Here is a 21,538-nt window from a genome sequence, read left to right as displayed (position 1 = left end):
TTTAAGATAAGTAAATACGTTTAGAAAACCTCTTATACAAACTACAAATGCATTTTTATGTTTTCCAATTTTCCATTATGAGAAAAGGATTTTATAAGGGACGTTATGATCACAATCCAAAATTAATCAAATAACATATAATAAATCATTGCTTAATTTTTGAGCAGTTGGGTGAATATTTTTTCTTGATGACAAAGAAGCACAAATTTCAATATTTATATCATTTAATATGTTGATAATTGAATAAAATTGAAATAAAAAAAATGGATACTATAGGTTAACATGAATTGTTATAAGACAATATTTTTGTTTCAATCTAAAACGGTTAAATTCAAAGTTAATATTGTGCTATATGAAACAAAACCTTTATCAAAAACATATTATTATTCTTAAATGAGATCTGACTAATATTGGATTGTGGTCACGTAACTGCAGTATAAATGTACCTAAGTCAAAAAGAGTAAATAAATGTCATAGTTCACATATCTTTTTTACTGGAAATAATGTATGAACTTACTTTCACGCAATCGCGATTGAGTAAGATCGAATCTCTAGATTAAATTTTGAAATTAGAAAAAAAATAAACCGATTGTTGTACCCAGGATTCACATCAAGCTACGAAACATCAAGTTCACTATATATGGTTCATCACATTAACTTACTCTACCACACCATATACCCAGTATCGACAGAGTAGACACATATAATTGAATCGTAAAGTACATTGATATCTATTTTTAGTGCCGTTAACTTTGCCGTTTGCTTTCTGTAATTCCTGCGAAATTATTTACGATATATTAAGCTCATGGGGCCCTACTTAGCTGCGAGGCGGCAATGTCCCAGTGGGGGATGTAATGCCAACGAAGAAGAAGAATATTAAGTTTTTGATACATTGGATGCATTATTCTGTGGTGTTATGCCAACACTGCATCAGCAACAATGATCGAAATACAAAAAGGAAACGCGAGTGGATACGACGCGATACAATTCTACTCTTTATTCGCTTAGTAAACTTCAATGGTTAAATCGTAAAATAAATATCGTTTTCCCTGCGATAATCCATAGCACATTTGTCATTCGTTTATCACCGTATTAATTTATAATAATACTCATGGTATAAATACTGATAAATCAATATATGTAATTGAGCCGATCACGTCAAAGTTATCAAGAATTTGGGAGGAAAATTTGTGACATGAAATTCGATTGTGTGAAAATCTAGGAGCTCTTGCTACTCTCTCAAGAGACGTTGAAATCAAAATTTGAAAAACAAAATTTTGCATTAGTGATACATTTTGAATGCATTATTGATAGTTTTAATATGTGGAAATAATGAATGAGGAAATGTAATAATGGAGTAATAAGGAAAAATATAGAAGGAAAAAGTGAAGAAATTAAATAGCAGGAGAAAACACAAACAATTGAATTAAAATTATACTTAATGAATCCAACAGATCAAGGAAGATCTTGAATTGATCACCCAAAACACGCCGAATGCCAACTGCCCAGTCAAGTCTTTTCAACGCTATCTCACTGCGTTCACCCGGTCTTCGGTTTCCGATGAGCTTTCGATTTGTCGATGTGGATTGCCAATTCATATCCATCGGATTGCTAACTGGTTCATTTTCACACAACGGCTTAGTATGGCGATGACTTGATGACCGATAACCTACGGCCTTTGATTTCACTCCGGGAGTTTAAAAAGGGATCAGCCGATTTTCATCTGAATATAGGTAGATAGAGATTCAATATTTTTGAAACCACCAAAAAATACGTCAACCGCTAGGCACGGCTTACTATGCTCTTTTTTTACACTGTTAGGACAGAATAGTCACATAAATTTAAGATTTATGTGTTTAGGCCACGCCTAAGAAAATACTGCGTGCGAAGTCTTACAAATATCGTTAGTGGGTATATATATCCAGGGCAGCAGGGACTATGTCCATGGGCTTGACGATCCCTCCCCAGGCCATCTGCCAGTTGTGGCGCCTGCCTAGGATTCATTTCATTTATTTAGTTAACATCTAAACAGATAACACTGAATCAACAATTTGACGCCACAATGCACGGTTCGAGGCCGCATCTCTCCATCCTCGGATACGCCCCACGCTCGCCAAGTCGTTCTGCACCTGGTCTGCCCATCTCGCTCGCTGCGCTCCACGTCGTCTCGTACCTGCCGGATCGGAAGCGAACACCATCTTTGCAGGGTTGCTGTCCGGCATTCTTGCAACATGCCCTGCCCATCGTACCCTTCCGGCTTTAGCTACCTTCTGGATACTGGGTTCGCCGTAGAGCTGGGCGAGCTCATGGTTCATTCTTCGCCGCCACACACCGTCTTCTTGCACACCGCCAAAGATGGTCCTAAGCACCCGTCTCTCGAATACTTCGAGTGCTTGCAAGTCCTCCTCGAGCATTGTCCATGTTTCATGTCCGTAGAGGACAACCGGTCTTACAAGCGTCTTGTACATGACACATTTGGTGCGGTGGCGAATCTTTTTCGACCGCAGTTTCTTCTGGAGCCCGTAGTAGGCCCGACTTCCACAGATGATGCGCCTTCGAATTTCACGACTAACGTTGTTGTCAGCCGTTAGCAAGGATCCGAGGTAGACGAATTCCTCGACCACCTCGAAAGTATCCCCGTCTATCGTAACACTGCTTCCCAGGCGGGCCCTGTCGCGCTCGGTTCCGCCCGCAAGCATGTACTTTGTCTTTGACGCATTCACCACCAGTCCAACTTTTGTTGCCAAAGCGACCGTGTGCCGCTCAAAGCGCACAAGCCCAAGTCCTGGTGTTAGGTGGGACGCTAAACATCCCTGACACGACGGCCTTCCGACGAGACAGGAGGTTTGCCCAGGCCCAATAAGCCATCTTTAAAAACAACCATTACGAACGACATAGAAGATAATACGACTCGATACAATCGGCAACGACCTAGGCGACGAATAAAGGATCACGATTGGAAGCTTGGAACATGGAACTGCAAGTCGCTAGGCTTCGCAGGTTGCGACAGGATAATCTACGATGAATTACATCCCCGCAACTTCGACGTCGTAGCGCTGCAGGAAATCTGCTGGACAGGACAGAAAGTGTGGAAAAGCGGGCATCGAGCGGCTACCTTCTACCAAAGCTGTGGCACCACCAACGAGCTGGGAACCGGCTTTATAGTGCTGGGAAAGATGCACAAACGCGTGATTGGGTGGCAGCCAATCAACGCAAGGATGAGCAAGCTGAGGATTAAAGGCCGTTTCTTCAACTATAGCATCATCAACGTGCACTGCCCACACGGAGGGAGACCCGACGATGAGAAAGAAGCGTTCTATGCACAGCTGGAGCAGACATACGATGGATGCCCACTGCGGTACGTCAAAATCATCATCGGTGACATGAACGCTCAGGTAGGAAGGGAGGAAATGTATAGACCGGTCATCGGACCGGATAGTCTGCATACCGTATCGAACGACAACGGCCAACGATGCATAAACTTTGCAGCCTCCCGCGGAATGGTAGTCCGAAGCACTTTCTTCCCCCGTAAGAATATCCACAAGGCCACATGGAAATCACCTAATCAAGTAACGGAAAACCAAATCGACCACGTTCTAATCGACGGTAAATTCTTCTCCGACATCACGAACGTACGCACCTACCGCAGTGCAAATATTGAATCCGACCACTACCTTGTTGCAGTATGTCTGGGCTCAAAACTCTCGACGGTGTACAACACGCGTCGGAGTCGTCCGCCGCGGCTAAACATTGGGTGGCTGCAAGACGGTAGACTAGCCCAAGATTTCGCGCAGCAGCTGGAAATGGCACTTCCCACGGAAGAGCAGCTAGGCGCAGCGTCTCTTGAAGATGGCTGGAGAAATATTCGATCCGCCATTGGAAGTACCGCAACCGCTGCACTAGGCACGGTGGCACCGGATCAGAGAAACGACTGGTATGATGGCGAATGTGAGCAGTTAGTTGAGGAGATGAATGCAGCATGAGGCGAGATTGCTGCAACATCGCACGAGGGCGAACGAGGTACGATACAAACGGGCGCGGAACAGACAAAACTCGATATTCCGGAGGAAAAGGCGTCAGCAGGAAGATCGAGACCGTGAAGAGACGGAGGAACTGTACCGCGCTAATAAAGCACGAAAGTTCTATGAGAAGTTGAACCGTTCACGTAAGGGCCACGTGCCACAGCCCGATATGTGTAAGGACATGAACGGGAACCTTCTTACAAACGATTGTGAGGTGATCCAAAGGTGGCGGCAGCTCTACGAATAGCACCTGAACGGCGATATGGCAGACAACGGTGGCGGTATGGTAATGAACCTAGGAGCACGTTTGCAGGACATGCGACTTCCGGTTCCGAATCTCCAGGAAATCCAGGAGGAGATCGGCCGGCTGAAGAACAACAAAGCCCCTGGAGTTGACCAACTACCAGGAGAGCTGTTTAAACATGGTGGTGAGGCACTGGCTAGAGCGTTGCACTGGGTGATTACCAAGGTTTGGGAGGACTAGGTTCTGCCGCAGGAGTGGATGGAAGGTGTCGTATGTTCTATCTACAAAAAGGGCGATAAGCTGGATTGTAGCAACTACCGCGCAATCACATTGCTGAACGCCGCCTACAAGGTACTCTCCCAAATTTTATGCCGCCGACTAACACCAATTGCAAGAGAGCTCGTGGGGCAGTACCAGGCGGGATTTATGGGTGAACGCTCTACCACAGACCAGGTGTTCGCCATTCGCCAAGTACTGTAGAAATGCCGCGAATCCAACGTGCCCACACATCATCTATTTATCGACTTCAAAGCCGCATATAATACAATCGATCGGAACCAGCTATGGCAGCTAATGCACGAAAACGGATTTCCGGATAAACTGATACGGTTGATCAAGGCGACGATGGATCGGGTGATGTGCGTAGTTCGAGCTTCAAGGGCATTCTCGAGTGAGTCCCTTCGAAACGCGCAGAGGGTTACGGCAAGGTGATGGTCTTTCGTGTCTGCTATTCAACATCGCTTTGGAGGGAGTAATACGAAGGACAGGGATTGACACGAGTGATACGATTTTCACGGAATCCGTCCAGTTATTTGGTTTCGCCGACGACATTGATATCATGGCACGTAACTTTGAGAGGATGGAGGAAGCTTACATCAGACGGAAAGCGAAGCTAAACGAATTGGACTAGTCATCAACACGTCGAAGACAAAGTACATGATAGGAAGAGGCTCAAGAGAGGTCAATGTGAGCCACCCACCACGAGTTTCTATCGGCTACGGCCACCACGGCTATCTATCGTACCAAACTGACTATCTACAAAACGCTTATTAGACCGGTAGTTCTCTACGGACACGAGACCTGGACGATGCTCGTGGAGGACCAGTGCGCACTGGGAGTTTTCGAAAAGTGCTGCATACCATCTATGGTGGGGTCAGATGGCAGACGGTACGTGGAGGACGCGAATGAACCACGAGTTGCATCAGCTGTTGGGAGAACCATCCATCGTCCACATCGCGATAATCGGAAGACTGCGGTGGGCCGGGCACGTAGCCAGACTATCGGACAGTAATCCGGTGAAAATGGTTCTCGACAACGATCCGACGGGAACAAGAAGGCGAGGTGCACAGCGGGCAAGGTGGATCGATCAGGTGGAGGACGATTTGCGGACCCTCCGAAGGCTGCGTGGCTGGCGAAGTACAGCCACGGACCGAGCTGAATGGAGAAGACTTTTATGTGCAGCACAGGCCACTTCTGCCTTAGTCTGATAAATAAATAATAATAAATATATTATATGTCTATCAATGCAAACCCAACAGGGTTGCTGGTTGTCCTTGTTAACATCGGTAACAAATCAAACCGTTTTGGACACATGTGGCCACTCGGGCAAGTACGAAACACTATAGACGACCTTACTGTTAAGGTCGAAATACCTAAATGGTGTCATATTATTCCGTCTTACCCTACACCTTCCTTTTTGATTATTTTTGCAATTGATTTGCAATCTGGCTTGCACGTCATTGTCGTTGTGAACACATTCGATCCATTTGCAAGATGAAGGCCCAATACCAGTAATTCATTAGTTCTCTGTATAACTGCAGCTGGTCTAGCAAAATCGGAATTGCAACTTGGAATCAATTAGTGTTGAACTTAATTACTATTAAAAAACATTACTCCTAACTCCCACACATGTGGAAGTGTTGGCTTGACAAATGGTTTGCGAGTGATTTGACGATGCGTCCAATTTGGGAATCTCGAGCTCATTCAGTAGCCGCTAGGTTGCGAAGGCCGACGGAGGTCCTTCATAGCTTAGTTGTTTAAAGCACCAGTCTAGCGTACTGAGGGTCGTGAGTTCGATTTCCATCGAAGGGAAAGTGGTGACCCCCAATACATTTTTCAAATCATTATCATATTCACATATGAGTTTTCAGAAAATTGTAAATTAATGTCCAAGTCGGGTGGTTTAAGCCCCGGAATACAGGCAATTAACTTTGATTGAACCAAATCCTAACAAAGGTTAAAACAAAACTTATGATCAATAAAGTGAATAAAAGTAACAGGATAGCATAAAAGTAACAGCAGGTGAAAATTTAAAATTCGACCTTTTAAATAGAATATGAATATATTTTGTGTAAACATATTTACCTATAATAGTATTAATTTTCACGCGTTTTTTGAAAAGTGGGTGTACGCATAAAATGTGACCTCAGCGAATTTGCGCCGATCGGATCGTTCGTTTGCTTATTTATGTGGGTCTGTTGGAAGCTTGTTACGTTAAGTTTATTTGATGCTGCCATAAGGAAGTAAAACATCCCAATTAAACAACTCGTAAGGCTACATGCACCATCGAATACAAAAGCAACAAGCTGTTCGCAAATCTGGGATCACCCTAAGCGTCAACTGCCAATTTAAAAGATCGCAGCCGCAAGCAACGATTACTTCTGTCATTCCGATTCGCCGCCATATGGGTAAAACGAGAATTAGTTACAGCGTTTCTCACATCCGTTCGCCGTCCGCACTTGCACCACTGTTCGTGTTGCTTCGCGGGTGAAAAAAGGTGCCACCGGTGCTGCTGCAGTGACGGAAAAATCTCACCGCAAAATCGTGGTCGCCATACAGTCGGAAATTTGTAAGCCGCGTAGTGATAGTGGAACTTCACCAAAAGATTGCCTTCGTAGTGGCATCGTAGCGACGGACAAAAGCGCAAAATCTTAGAACCCCGCGTCGGGACACTGACGGGTTGTTCGTGGAGCCACGTATTAGTCAAAAACGGGCCCGTTGGAGGAATAAAACCCGGTAAGACAAACAAAAGAAAATCTCACGAAAAGTGTTTAACTTTCTTCGCTACACACAAACAGATATTCGTCTCGTGTCGGGAGATTGCAGTTCGAGAATTTCGGGAAAGTACTTGCAAAAGCACAATTCGCAAGGAAACACGCCGGAGGAGCGTGGGAATTGCCGACTGAAAGCAAACATTCCGGTAAGAATGAAGGAATAATCCGAATGTGGCCTTCAATTAATTCGATTCTTCTCCACAAAACAGCAGTGCGATCCTGGGAGTCAACGAATCCAACGGAATCAGTTGACTCGGTCGAGACGATACCGGATTGGTGCGGAAAATCACGAAGAAAGCCTTCACTAGAAGTAAGTGTGATCTGGTTGCAAAATAGATAAGGAATCTAAAGAAATTCTTCGAATCACAGGGCTTTTTCTTTATGGACTGCTGATCACGATTGAGCAGATATTCTCTTCGGGTTGATTGCTGCCGGACGGAGGGGTCGGACGGATCTGCCGGACGGAGGGTCAAGTCCCGGGAGGCGAACTCGTGCAACAACCGAGAATTCCGCAGCGAGCAACTGCAACACTGGGCTTCGCAAGGTTCAGCAGTGTTCGGGGCAACGATAGCCGCATCACTCAATCGGAGACGGGATAATTGTTGCGACCAGGCGGCTGGTGACAAGCTATTGCGTGACGAACTCGCCAATCGGCAAGAGCAGTAAAATTGAACGTCGGTAAGCTCGGATAGTTCAGCCCAGGATGGTGCGAAATCCGGGCACGAATAACCACAGCATGATGAGGGTGGCGCGGATGTGTGCCTCTGTAGCGTGAGTAAAACCCATGGTTTAGCTAGGGCTGAGAATAGGAGTTAGGGCAATGATTTTTCCTAAGAAAGGGCATGCTAGCTCAATAAATGTGTGAATCATGTATATGTTTCGTTGTTGAGCTTATTTTGTGGCGTTCGATGTTAGTTAGCCGAGCCGACCAATGCTTTTGATCCCAGCAGAGGTCGTTTCACAACACTGGCGCCCAACAAAACGAACCATTTAGTTTGTGGTTTGTAGATTTTTGAGTTTTTGGAAATTTGTGTTGAGTTTGTGGCACAATTTCTGTTTAGTAACACGTTAAGAACCTACCACTTATTTTATTAGTTGGCTAATTTTAGACCTTAAGGATCATGGATCCAGCAAGCCTGACAGAGGAGGAAATAGGTTACGAATTGGCGTTGCGCCACGTAACTAATCTTGGTTCACTTCCTCGCAGGGCGAGAGCCGTCCGTTTGCGTGCTCTCATGCAGGAAGATGAAATTAAAAACACAATTTATGACACTTCTTCCCATGTTATGGAAGCTGTCGACAACATCAGTCAATGTCAATCGGAAGTAAGCAAAATAGTTTCGGAACTCGACGGAGCCTTCAAGCGCGGTGATCTTCCAGCAGTGCGTGTAATACGATCGCGTTTAATTCATTATCGCGATCGGTTAGCCATCGTAGATCCTCCGGCTAATCACAGTGAAACACATGCAACTTTGTCGCTATTGGTGCAGTTTTCGTTGGAGGATACAGACGACGCATTGGGAAGAACGAAAAAACAGGTGAGAACAAAAGTGAACAGTGATAGTGCGAAAAACACTGGTGCTGTTCCCAAAGGAACGATGCAGACTTCCACATCACCCGGAGCAAACTTTCGAGGATTCGACGAGAACGGAGATCCAAGGGAGCAGTCAAATGAAGAAAATCAAGATTTCGTCATCCAAACCGAGGAAGTTAGACAACAATCCAGATCGACGCCAACAATGACCGATCCGTTAGCAGCACTTCCAACGCGAAATAGTCCAAATGTCCAGGGCAGTGAACACGGAGCAGAATCCCTAGAAGTTCAACGAGTCAATCGAGGAAGAGGTTACAGGAATGCGAGTCAACGTCCAACAGTCCAGAGTAGCAGGTATAGCCTACAGAAAGAATCCAGCATGCGTGAGCCAACATTCAGTAGCTTCGCTCCACCTCCGTATGAGTCGAGAACAGAAGCAGTCGAGCCAGACGTTAGGGAGGATTTACACTTCCAGGAGTACAATCAGCTGCGCAGCCTGAATCAGCGATGGCAAAACTGCGATCCGTATCGAAACCAAGGTTGGCAAGATAATGTTCCGAGGCCGCTCTTCGAGGAAAGGAGGACGCTGAAAGCAATTCACAACTGGCCGTTCCGCTACAAGGGGGAAAAGGATGGCTCATCGCTGAACACATTCCTGCAACGGGTAGAAACATTCGCCGCATCAGAAGAGATCGCAGATGATTTGCTGCTGAAAAGCGTCAAACATTTGCTGTTGGACGATGCTCTCAACTGGTACAGCAACATGTATGTTACAGGTGTATTCGGTTCCTGGGAGGATTTCAAACGCCTAATTAGACACGAGTTCCTACCAGCAAGCTACGCTTATATCTTGAGGGCAGAGGCCTACCACCGCATACAAGGCGAGGATGAGCCGTTCAGCAAATTCTACCAGGACATCTCGACTCTATTCCAATACGTTGATCCACCGATGAGCGATCTGGAGAAGCTGTTCATAATCAAGAAGAACATGAATTCAACGTACGCGCCCATCGCCGCTTCGCAGAACTCCATGCGATTGCTGGTGAAAGCATGCAAGGAACTGGATGAACTCCGGAAGCTGCAGCAATACCAGCGGCGGATCTCGCTGCCTTACGGTGCTTTGATAGAACCAGCTTTAGCCACTCCAAATCCATCACAGCGTCAAGCAAAACCACAGCAACCATTGCAACGTTTTGGAAGAGTCCATGCATTGGAAGCAGACAACGCGCAGAGCTACACAAGCGGTGAAGTACCGGTGGAAAGCGACTGTCCAGAAGAGGAAAGAATAGACCAGCGTATGGAGGCGATACTACAGCAAGTGAACGCTCTCAAACTACGATTCGACCGTCGTGAAGCAGTAGGTAGGCAAGTTTTCGACCAGCAGCGTCAACAATCGTCGGGCGGTAGTTCCAATCTCCAACAAGGACAGGCGCCTGAGGCAACAATCGCTCGTGGGCCACCTGCGGTGATAATGTGCTGGAATTGTGACGAAGAGGGACACCGTTTCATGGATCAGCTAAACCACAGGCTGTGCTGTTCTGCTACCGCTGTGGACAGAAGGGATTCTCGCTACGAAGTTGTCCGACGTGCCGTCAACGTTCGGGAAACGCGATAGCGGGGAACCAATAACCGAGGGAGCAGAGTCCTCGCATCAAGTCAACGATCCCTCAACAATACCAGACACACTCGAGATCAGTTCACTGATCATCAACCCCGACAATGACAATCGCCCTCACGCAGTAGTAGAAGTTCTCGGCAGGCAGATTACAGGGTTACTCGATAGTGGCGCCAACTGCTCCATCCTAGGAGGCGATCACACGAGGTTAGCACAGGAGTTAGGACTACAGAAAACAGCACTTGAAGGAGGAATACGAACAGCCGACGGCACCGAGCACAGGATACAGTCCTACACTCGGCTACCGGTAGCATACAACAATAAGAACGAAGTCGTCACCATGTTGCTACTCCCAACTTTGCCGACGTGTGTGATTTTCGGAATGAACTTCTGGAACACTTTCGGCATCAAGCCTATATGTTGTACCATGACTCTGCAAGACGAGAAGGAAGAGAAGTCAAAACAGGAAGCGACAAAGGAGTTACGCACGGAAGAGCACACTCGACTCCAGGAAGCAATAAGTAAATTCCCGAAAGCAGAACCCGGAAAGCTGGGCAGAACGGATCGCTATACCCACCGCATCGACATAGGAGACGCAAAACCGCGGAAACAACGCTACTACCCGATGTCGAAGTACGTGCTAGATGAAGTGAACAAAGAGATCGACCGTATGCTGGAACTCGACGTGATTGAAGAGGCACTATTCTCGCCGTGGAATAATCCGTTAGTAGCCGTGAAAAAGAAAACGGGTCAATATCGAGTATGCCTAGACGCGCGTCACCTCAACTCGGTGATGGTAAACGAAGGGTATCCAATACCTCAGATATCTGCGATCATGAATAATCTCAGTGGTTGCACATACATCTCAGCGATCGACCTGAAAGATGCCTTCTGGCAGCTACCGCTGGAAGCCAGTTCTCGTCCAGTCACAGCGTTTACGGTGCCACAGAGAGGTCACTTCCAGTTTAAGGTCGTGCCGTTTGGTCTGTGCACGGCGAGCCAGGCTCTGGCGCGTCTCATGACCCACTTGTTCGCTGACTTGGAGCCCCATGTGTTTCATTACCTCGATGACATCATCATCTGTTCCCGTGCTTTCGATGATCACATTAAGATGCTGGAGAAGGTCGCCCAACGTTTGAAGGATGCGGGACTGACTATCTCCGCCGATAAATCAAAGTTTTGTTTGGAAGAGATGAAGTACCTGGGGTACGTGCTCAATCAAAGTGGATGGAACGTCGACCAGGAGAAGATTGAGTGCATAGTTCGGTTTCCAGTTCCGCAGTGCAGGAAGGAGGTGCAACGGTTTCTGGGCATGTCGAACTGGTATCGCAGGTTCATAGCGAACTTCTCGAGAATCGCAGTTCCTCTCACGGAGCTAACAAAGACAAAAGCGAAGTTTCGCTGGACAAGCGAAGCGGACGAAGCATTTCTGAAGCTCAAATCAGCTCTCGTATCGGCACCAGTTCTAGCGATGCCCGATCACTGCAAGCCATTCGCCATCGCCTGTGACGCTAGCGACGTGGCGATAGGTGCTGTTTTGACCCAGGAAACTGACGGAGAAGAACACCCCATAGCATATTTCTCGCAAAAGCTATCATCCTCCGAGAGAAAATACTCAGTAACCGAGCGGGAGTGCCTCGCCGTTATCAGAGCGATTGAGAAGTTCAGAGCATATGTGGAAGGAACAAAGTTTACGGTGCACTGCGATCACTCGGCGTTAAGCTATCTCAAGTCCATGAAGAACCCGACGGCGCTCATGAGTCGCTGGATACTGAGACTTAACGCATTCGATTTTGATATCAAATACCGGAAGGGAGTAATAAACACAGTTCCAGACGCACTGTCGAGAATTGTAAACGCACTAGTGTTTTCGGTTGATGCTTCGGTCGATCAGTGGTATCAGCGGTTGGTTCAACGAGTACAGCAAGAGGGTGGCAAATTCCCGGATTTCCGCGTGGTGAACCAAGAACTCTACAAGAACTGCAGTTGCAAGAACCAAGAAGGAGCAGTAGAGCATAAGTGGAAGAAGGTTGTGCCACTCAATCAGCGAGCAGAAGTAATTGCGAAGTTCCACGATTCAACTTCAGGAGCGCATCTAGGTTTCCAGAAAACATGGCAGAAGATCCAACACCACTTCTACTGGCCCAAGATGATTGAAGACGTGGCTCGGTATGTTAGAAGCTGTGAAACTTGTAAAGCAAGCAAAGCCCCAAATAAAGCGATGATGCCAAACATGGGAGGTCTCAAGCCGGCTCGCGTGCCGTGGGAATTAGTATCAATTGACTTCGTCGGTCCGTTCACTCGCTCACGCATCGGGAACACGGTGATGCTCGTCGTAGTGGACTGGGTAACAAAATACGTCATCGTTCATCCAATGAGGTCAGCAGACTCGCTCAAAATGGTGGAATTTCTGGAAAAACAAGTTTTCCTTCGATACTCGCGGCCACGGATCATCCTTTCAGACAATGGAAAGCAGTTTCTATCGGCAGCTTTCAAAGCTTTAATATCCAAGCACAACATCATTCACATGAAGACCGCGTTCTACTGTCCGATGGTGAACAATGCCGAAAGAGTGAACCGCGTACTAATCACGTGCATATGTGCTCTCCTGGATGAAGTCCACCGAGGGTGGGATGAGAACCTGCAAGCAATCGTCGCAGCTATAAATGGAGCAAAACACGAAGCCACCGGTGTCAGTCTGCATTACGCCAACTTCGGCAGGGAGCTGATATTGCACACCGATCTATACACTCAGCAGGAGTTGAATACGCAAGATGATCCCAAGGTAGATCAAGACGTTCGTCTCTCAGCGATTCACCGAATCCAAGAATTCATCATCCAACGAATCAAGAACAACCACGAGAAAACCAAGCAGAGTTACAACCTGAGGACACGGAACATCACGTTCAAGGTCGGTGATCTCGTCTGGCGAAGAACCTTCACACAGTCATCCAAGGTGGATTACATTAATCGCAAGCTCGATTCCAAGTTCGTTCCAGCTACAGTAATCAAGATTATCGGAAGCAATCTATACATGCTGGAGGACGTACGGAATGGCAAGCGTGGTCAGTACCACGCCAAGGACATTAAACCCGACTAGTGCAGTAATTAACAAGCTATGTAAACAGCAAAAGCTGTCAACAACAGATGATCCACGGAGAATCAACAAAATACGCAAGGCAGTCAAGATTCAACGGTGCAGAACGAGGAGACAACACCCAAGGGAAGCAGAAGGTACACAGTGAAATAATAGGCCGACATGCTCCGGAAACACGGAGGACCTAGACGGTGCTGCTCCACGCAGAATTCAATTCTCGCCACCGGAATCAAACTTCACCGTTCAGCGGCATCAACACGACAAACGTCCCAGCAAGGCGTCAGTCAGGTGTGATGAGCAACAACATTACAATAAAACTACCTCTCCACCTTGACACTCCTTCAGCTATGTACGCAGCAATCGCTGCCAACCACAACCTTCATCGGAAAACAACATACGCTATGCGATCATTACACCAAACAACACCAAGGCCAATCGGCCTACCACAGGCAAGGGAGACTGGAACTCTTGAGTTTGGAAGTAAGAGGCTCCAGATACCACTGAGAAACAAGCCAAATTGCGGTCCACCGCCCATTTCCATCGCGCCAGGGGATGGACCGTTTGCCGTTCACGATACGGGAGAAATCGTACCCTTCGATTCTGGAAACGGGACTTAGGGATCTCTGCAGTGCACCAGTTAGTGTCTTGGATAGGAGGAGTGGAGACCCGGAGTTGACGACCAAAAATCGATCCAGCGCGGAGTTGATGCTTACGGCCACTATCAGGCGCAGCGGGATATCAGCTGGCAGTACTGGCTGGCTTCGTAGGAAGCCTAGGGCAGGCGCGAGAGATTGGAACCCTCAAAGTTAGTACGGAGGCCCCAAGTACCAACAACAGAGTCGGCGCGGCCGAGAAAGCAGAGTCGCTACATCTGACAGGCGGCGCGGGAGGTTGGGACCATGAAAACTAGTATGGAGGCTCCAAATGCCATTGACAACCAAGCAAGCTATGCAAACAGCAGCAGAAGCAAGGAGCTGTCAACGACGAGCGAAACCGCCACTAAAACACGATATACGGAAAAGGCTAGAGGACCAACGACAAGAAACGAAACCTCGCCATCCTTGCCATCAAGTCGACCACCACATCAGATACAGCTGCAAACACGGTCACTACCACATCATCCGAAAAAACATCGATCAGCGTTCAGCCGACTGGAGCCGGCGTACAAGCAGCATTGCCTACACAACAACAATCTTCCGAGAAGGCAAGTTAGCGACAAAGGTGCAAATCCGTCTGAGCGACATTGACTGATACAGGCGTGGGTCTAGAACGCAGTGGTAGTCTGTTACATGGGGGTCACTACGAAAAACTCTACCGAAGCAACGCGACCGGGGGGCGCGGTAAAACCTCCTATTGGGCTCGTAGTGATTTAGGATTCGGAAATGTTTCCTTTTCTCAAACGTAGCAGTCAGTATCCGCTGTACTCGTTCTTTTATTAGCCAACTTTAGTTTGTACATTTTGTTACATGTAAGATCTCTAGTTTTATTGTAGCCTCTAAAACTAGTGTAGATCAAGTTTGAGTGTTTTGCCACAGGGTCGGCATAGCACAGATGATGGGACAAGAAAAGCGCAGAGACTTTTGCTCATTAGTGAGCGTTCAGATCACCTCTGGCAGGACTCGCTGCCGTTATGTTTGTTTTGATTATGTTTGAGCTTATGGATCTGGCAAGTAAGAATGCTTGCATATGTTAGTTATGTTGTAGTTGTTTAAATCTTAAGGTCTGCTTAAGTCGATGACGTTTGATCTGCTCTGTCTCTCTGCGATTTCTTGAGGAAGTGAGTCTAAGAGTTTTTTGTGAGCTGCCCGTCAGCGCTCACAAAAAACTTTGCGCCTGTGGTATGGTTGTGTTACGTTAAGTTTATTTGATGCTGCCCTAAGGAAGTAAAACATCCCAATTAAACAACTCGTAAAGCTACATGCACCATCGAATACAAAAAGCAACAAGCTGTTCGCAAATCTGGGATCACCCTAAGCGTCAACTGCCAATTTAAAAGATCGCAGCCGCAAGCAACGATTACTTCTGTCATTCCGATTCGCCGCCATATGGGTAAAACGAGAATTAGTTACAGCGTTTCTCACATCCGTTCGTTGTCCGCACTTGCACCACTGTTCGTGTTGCTTCGCGGGTGAAAAAAGGTGCCACCGGTGCTGCTGCAGTGACGGAAAAATCTCACCGCAAAATCGTGGTCGCCATACAGTCGGAAATTTGTAAGCCGCGTAGTGATAGTGGAACTTCACCAAAAGATTGCCTTCGTAGTGGCATCGTAGCGACGGACAAAAGCGCAAAATCTTAGAACCCCGCGTCGGGACACTGACGGGTTGTTCGTGGAGCCACGTATTAGTCAAAAACGGGCCCGTTGGAGGAATAAAACCCGGTAAGACAAACAAAAGAAAATCTCACGAAAAGTGTTTAACTTTCTTCGCTACACACAAACAGATATTCGTCTCGTGTCGGGAGATTGCAGTTCGAGAATTTCGGGAAAGTACTTGCAAAAGCACAATTCGCAAGGAAACACGCCGGAGGAGCGTGGGAATTGCCGACTGAAAGCAAACATTCCGGTAAGAATGAAGGAATAATCCGAATGTGGCCTTCAATTAATTCGATTCTTCTCCACAAAACAGCAGTGCGATCCTGGGAGTCAACGAATCCAACGGAATCAGTTGACTCGGTCGAGACGATACCGGATTGGTGCGGAAAATCACGAAGAAAGCCTTCACTAGAAGTAAGTGTGATCTGGTTGCAAAATAGATAAGGAATCTAAAGAAATTCTTCGAATCACAGGGCTTTTTTTTTATGGACTGCTGATCACGATTGAGCAGATATTCTCTTCGGGTTGATTGCTGCCGGACGGAGGGGTCGGACGGATCTGCCGGACGGAGGGGTCAAGTCCCGGGAGGCGAACTCGTGCAACAACCGAGAATTCCGCAGCGAGCAACTGCAACACTGGGCTTCGCAAGGTTCAGCAGTGTTCGGGGCAACGATAGCCGCATCACTCAATCGGAGACGGGATAATTGTTGCGACCAGGCGGCTGGTGACAAGCTATTGCGTGACGAACTCGCCAATCGGCAAGAGCAGTAAAATTGAACGTCGGTAAGCTCGGATAGTTCAGCCCAGGATGGTGCGAAATCCGGGCACGAATAACCACAGCATGATGAGGGTGGCGCGGATGTGTGCCTCTGTAGCGTGAGTAAAAACCATGGTTTAGCTAGGGCTGAGAATAGGAGTTAGGGCAATGATTTTTTCCTAAGAAAGGGCATGCTAGCTCAATAAATGTGTGTATCATGTATATGTTTCGTTGTTGAGCTTATTTTGTGGCGTTCGATGTTAGTTAGCCGAGCCGACCAATGCTTTTGATCCCAGCAGAGGTCGTTTCACAACAAGCTTAGTCAGATTTATTGGAAATATGACGTCGTTTCTTGGTATTCTGTCATCCAACAAAAATATCACAGCAGACTTGAATTCATGTTTGCTCGTTTATCGCATTAAAGCATATTTATTTACACTGGTCTTCCTCACATTCAATTCTTACAGTACTAAAATTGAGTCCCCTTCATAAACATTTTTTTTGGTGTTTGTTTTTTTTTATTCAATTTATGATTTGCAAGCGATAGAAAGTAGAACAACTGGCAAACCGGAAACAAAAGCATCATAAAAATTATAGCTATTGCAAAGAGTGCATTCGTTACTGAACGTGTCATTCTTTTGCGACGTCGTTATTTCCCGCATTCCCGAAAAATTAAAATTTTCTGTTGTAAACAGTTGCCATTCCCCAAAACGCGATGTTGATTTACCGCCTCTTTTAGCAGTGGGTGAGCTACACACTAAATATTTAACCTCGAAACGCGGCCCCGTTGGACGATCAGTCGGTGGCGGTGGTGGTGGGTGCGGTGTGTTATTTGTGTTGGAATTTTCCCGAAATAGAACCACTCGCTTGCGGACGATGACTGCGGGCCATCAGCGCTTTTTTGGAATCAGGTTGAGTATTTGCCACCTCCTTGTGATGCTTGTGAATATTACTTTTGATTTCAACCTATTCTTGGCCGCGGCGCTATCCGCTGAGATGATCGGCTGCGTGTCACGCTTCAGATATGCAAAATGGAGACTCACGACAAACGGCGATGATTCACTAAACGCGTCGCGTGTGCTACAGCAGAGCCACATTCATGGAAACATAGTAGGCGTGTGGCAAAATTTCATTCGGAATGAGGGGTTCGTGGTTCGTCAAATACGGCACAGTTGTGGCGATATGTACTAAGTTTTTCAAGAAAGAGGGTGTTGTCAAGTATTATAAGCGAAGAGTGTTGATCGAGGGTGTTTTAATTCCCGCCCATGGGGAACATTTTTTTGAACACCTGCAGTGCGGATTGCCGATCCAGAGGGCAAGATTTGTAGATTTCGTCACAGGATCGGCTCTGAGCTTTGCCGTTCTTGATCGCTTCCTTGATTGCGGTTCCATCCAACATGTAGTCCACAAGAGAGTTTCTGAAAAGATCGGAGTTTTAGAAATTTCCATCAAATATCAATTTCAATGAACTTACTCTGCCAGCGCCAAGATCATATGCTCAACTTGATCGGCGGTTCCGACCTGCATGTGGTAGTCGGACTTCTGTACGTACGTACAGATGGCCTTCTGCATGCAGGAACCCGAATCGATGTTGTTCTGAGCCAACATGTCATCGACTTTGTTCAACAGCTGGCTGAAGTCTCCGTCTCCGTTCTCGCTACGGTAGTGACCTCCACCGTAGCCTCCACCACCGAAGGCCGTCACCAGCTTGGGCAGGATCAGCAGAGCCCCGATACCAACCAACGTTCCCAGGACGACGCCACCCAGGTCGATCTTGAGCGGTGCGTAACCTCCAACGCCCGAGCTGGAGTAACCGTACCCATTCAGTCCGCCCCCGTAGCCGGTGGTGAGGCCGAGCCGCTGAGTACGATCGTTCGTTGCCGACGCTTCGGAGTAGTTGGTTTCGTTCGGCCGGCGCCAGTTGTTGCTACACAGGAGGTATTGAAAATAATTCAAACACATCGAATCAAATTATTATTCCAATGCGATTCCAATGCGGAGCTTGCATTACGAATCCCCTTTCTATGATATCTACGCAATACATATTTTTTCAAGCCAACCCTTCATCTAATCGGTCAAATCTACAAAAAAATTGAGGCCTGAGAACGAATTTGTATTTTTTTTATAAATTGATGCAAAACCTTTAATACAAGTATCTTTAAATAGTAATGGAATGTTGACATTTTTATAAATAAGATCATTCACATTTTGTATGGCTAATGAGGGATCAAATGTCCCCATATTTATGCAACAAGGATAAGTTGATCACATTTTGCGTGGCCACTAAAAAAATCTTCAGAAGGGTCAAAACACACAAACCGTTCTCCAGAATAAATACGGTTGTAAATTTAAAAAATAACTCACCACATAGCGATCATTTGATTAGCGAATCTGTACTAAAAATACGCTAGAACAAAACTACTTTGGTTCTCGGTAAACAGGGGGCGATCAAGTCTCCCCATCTTCCTCTGAAGGCACCCAAATATTTGGCATGGGCACATAGAATAGGACACTCATTCGAAATAAGTGTTCAAAATAAAAAGTAAACCAGCCTTAATTGGCGAAATATAACAAAATACGTAAATCAAAAAAAGAAAAAAAAAAAGTTGACATTGGGGAACTGCGCCTGAAAATAAATGTGTAGGTCAAATCAAACTTTAATAAGATGAATAAATTACTGAAGCAACGAATGGGATTTGATCCCACTTCTCCTGTCCATTAGACAAGCGCTGTATGCACTAAACTACGAGACCGTTGATCGATCACAACTTGTACACATACAAGCATGGACAAATCATCGATACTGTTTTTAATTTTCACCAATTTCTGCTGTTTAACGGTATAAGGACTTGTGTTTAGACCCGATGAGTTTATTCACTGAATAAACAGCTTTCCGTCGAAATAAAATTGGATTAAAAATTGTGTAACACCAATATCACTTGCTTGATCCACAAATATTCATCTAGCTTCTCCTACAGCCATATACACTTTTCACTATTCCATCACATTTCTATGCAATGCTTGTTTTGTGTTTTTGATCCTCAATCACTACATATTTCACTACATTGTTTGCTTGGCAGCTAATGACATAATAATTCAACTTTTTGTAAGAGAAATTTCGCATATTTTCGGCATAGGCGCATATTTCCTACCTCTGAGCATAGGCGCATTCGATTCCAGTTAAGGCGACCACCACAAACACGACCACATTTTTGCTGAACATTTTCACTGACATGAAAACTGGAGAAGAACAGAATCAGTATTTAGAATTCTACACAACTGGTCTTTGCCACATACAAACTTTATAACTTTTCAACCTCCGCAAACTAAAACAATCTTCCTCAAATGTAACCAAACCGAACGCACCAACTGCAATGAATCCAGTTCCATAATCACGGAACATTTTATAAGGAAATCATGTCACAGTTTGCAAGATTTGAACAATAGACCATCTTTCGCCAACCCCGTCATTTTCCCGCCCGCCATCCCGTGGAAGTTGGTCGGTAGGTAATGAAACCTGTTGGTATTGGAACCCAGGCTTCGGTGTGTTGGTAGACCTGCCGAAGAAAATTTCCGTCGCAGTAGGCGACTCGCCGTTTCAGCCGGGCGGGAATCCTTCTTGCGTGAAATTTGCCATCACTTACCGCGTTTGCTGGAGATGAACTGTTGTCGCAAGTCGCCGCCGGTAGGCCTGTATGTCTCTTCCAATGCAATGTAAGGTATCCAAATGGATGTTCTTAGGCTTACTCCTGCACATGTGCGTTTAATTTGAATTACGGCCCGCTCTTTTTTGTGGGTAAATTGTGTAAAAATGTGTATTGTCTGTTTTACCCGTTTATGTCACATTAGGTAGACGGCGTAGCAGCCTTGGAGAGGAACAAGAAGGCCTACTATGATGAAATAGTGTGACGTGCTGTTGATTACGCGGTTCCGCATTTGAATCTATGTTAGTGCTTCTTTTTTCGCGTAACAATTTCTCACTTTTGATTTTTTTTGCTTGACAATTAACGAGCAAGGTGACGGAATAGTATGAACATAATTACAAATCCATTTGAAGAAAAACTGACGAAGGTCAACATCCTTGAACTGAACTTCTCAAGCGACATTTTGTAGGTCAACGATCTAGCTTAAGATATTTTAGAAAAAAGAAGAAGTATATGGTAAGAAGTTGGAGGAACCAGCAAATAAGTTTCATTATTATTAAATATATTGTCAAAAAATCTCAGGTTTAAATATAACTCGTCCAGGCTACTGCGTTAATTTCTTACTGCAAAAAAGGCTTTAATTATCAGACGTGATGCAAATGCCCAACACACAGTCACAGTGCTGGAATCAGCAAAAATGGTGAGTCACTTCTCAATTTTATTTCTTGACATGATAATTTCGTAAATTCTATTAGAGAAGAGGTCTTAGATCTAACAAATTGTAGCTCTGTACTCTCCGATTAAATAGAAAACTGGCATGTTTCTGAGGAAATATCTATTTCCGATCATAGACATATCCTCTTTGAATACTCATAATACAAAAAGAATGATTCAATATTTCTGGAAAAAACAAACCGAGAGTTGCATAATTCTAAGTTGAAAATAACAACCCAGATTAATCCACCTAGCGGTGACGATGCCTTTTTCGATTCAATCGTTTGGTTTCGCCGTAGTGTGATACACATCATAAATAATTGCCTGCATTACGGCTCTTGTAAACGCTGTGTAGAGAATCAACCGACCAAGCTTATATGGATCAACACACCATTTTCTTCATAACTTTTGAACGCAATGACCGATCGTGGTTATATTCAATAGTGATCGACAAGGGTTCGTCCCCCGTCGAATGCAACTTGTTGCGAGAAAATTGGTTAAGCATTACTATATGAAAAAGTGGCTAATGTTTTTCGGTTTTCGTGTG

At 45.7% G+C, this 21,538-nt stretch overlaps 1 protein-coding gene and 2 long non-coding RNA genes across 4 annotated transcripts; 2 read left to right on the top strand and 1 right to left on the bottom strand.

Moving 5' to 3' along the window:
* Positions 1-6,894: 6,894 nt before the first annotated feature.
* Positions 6,895-7,617, top strand: LOC134208050 (uncharacterized). Its single transcript, XR_009978478.1, has 3 exons — positions 6,895-7,281; positions 7,344-7,465; positions 7,529-7,617. It is a non-coding gene; the product is annotated as an uncharacterized LOC134208050 (long non-coding RNA).
* Positions 7,618-15,681: 8,064 nt separating this feature from the next.
* On the top strand, positions 15,682-16,892 carry LOC134208049 (uncharacterized). Its single transcript, XR_009978476.1, has 3 exons — positions 15,682-15,942; positions 16,005-16,126; positions 16,190-16,892. It is a non-coding gene; the product is annotated as an uncharacterized LOC134208049 (long non-coding RNA).
* A 136-nt stretch (positions 16,893-17,028) lies between these two features.
* On the bottom strand, positions 17,029-20,071 carry LOC134208048 (uncharacterized). Of its 2 annotated transcripts, none has more exons than XM_062684147.1 (4): positions 19,931-20,071; positions 19,786-19,873; positions 18,108-18,560; positions 17,029-18,051 (listed from the first exon to the last, which is right to left on the bottom strand). In XM_062684147.1, the coding sequence occupies exons 1-4, from the start codon at positions 20,034-20,036 to the stop codon at positions 17,886-17,888; spliced, it is 813 nt and encodes a 270-aa protein (XP_062540131.1). In that variant the 5' UTR covers positions 20,037-20,071; the 3' UTR covers positions 17,029-17,885. The 2 variants fall into 2 exon arrangements, with proteins under 2 accessions (XP_062540131.1, XP_062540132.1); XM_062684148.1 differs by having other exon boundaries at positions 19,935-19,994.
* Positions 20,072-21,538: the final 1,467 nt, after the last annotated feature.

The sequence above is a fragment of the Armigeres subalbatus genome, chromosome 1 (genome assembly GCF_024139115.2).
Source record: "Armigeres subalbatus isolate Guangzhou_Male chromosome 1, GZ_Asu_2, whole genome shotgun sequence".
Lineage (NCBI taxonomy): Eukaryota > Metazoa > Arthropoda > Insecta > Diptera > Culicidae > Armigeres > Armigeres subalbatus.
The sequence above is the reverse complement of the archived record's forward strand: the minus strand, read 5'-3'. Positions and strand labels throughout refer to the sequence as shown.

Bases quoted from the DNA above. Each gene is read 5' to 3' on its own strand.
- LOC134208048 (XM_062684147.1), bottom strand. From the start codon at position 20,036: ATGTTCCGTGATTATGGAACTGGATTCATTGCAGTTGGTGCGTTCGGT. The intron at 19,874-19,930 runs GTATGTGGCAAA...GTTCTTCTCCAG, and splicing joins GTTGAAAAGTTATAAAGTTT to TTTTCATGTCAGTGAAAATG. The intron at 18,052-18,107 runs GTAAGTTCATTG...CGATCTTTTCAG, and splicing joins ATGATCTTGGCGCTGGCAGA to AAACTCTCTTGTGGACTACA.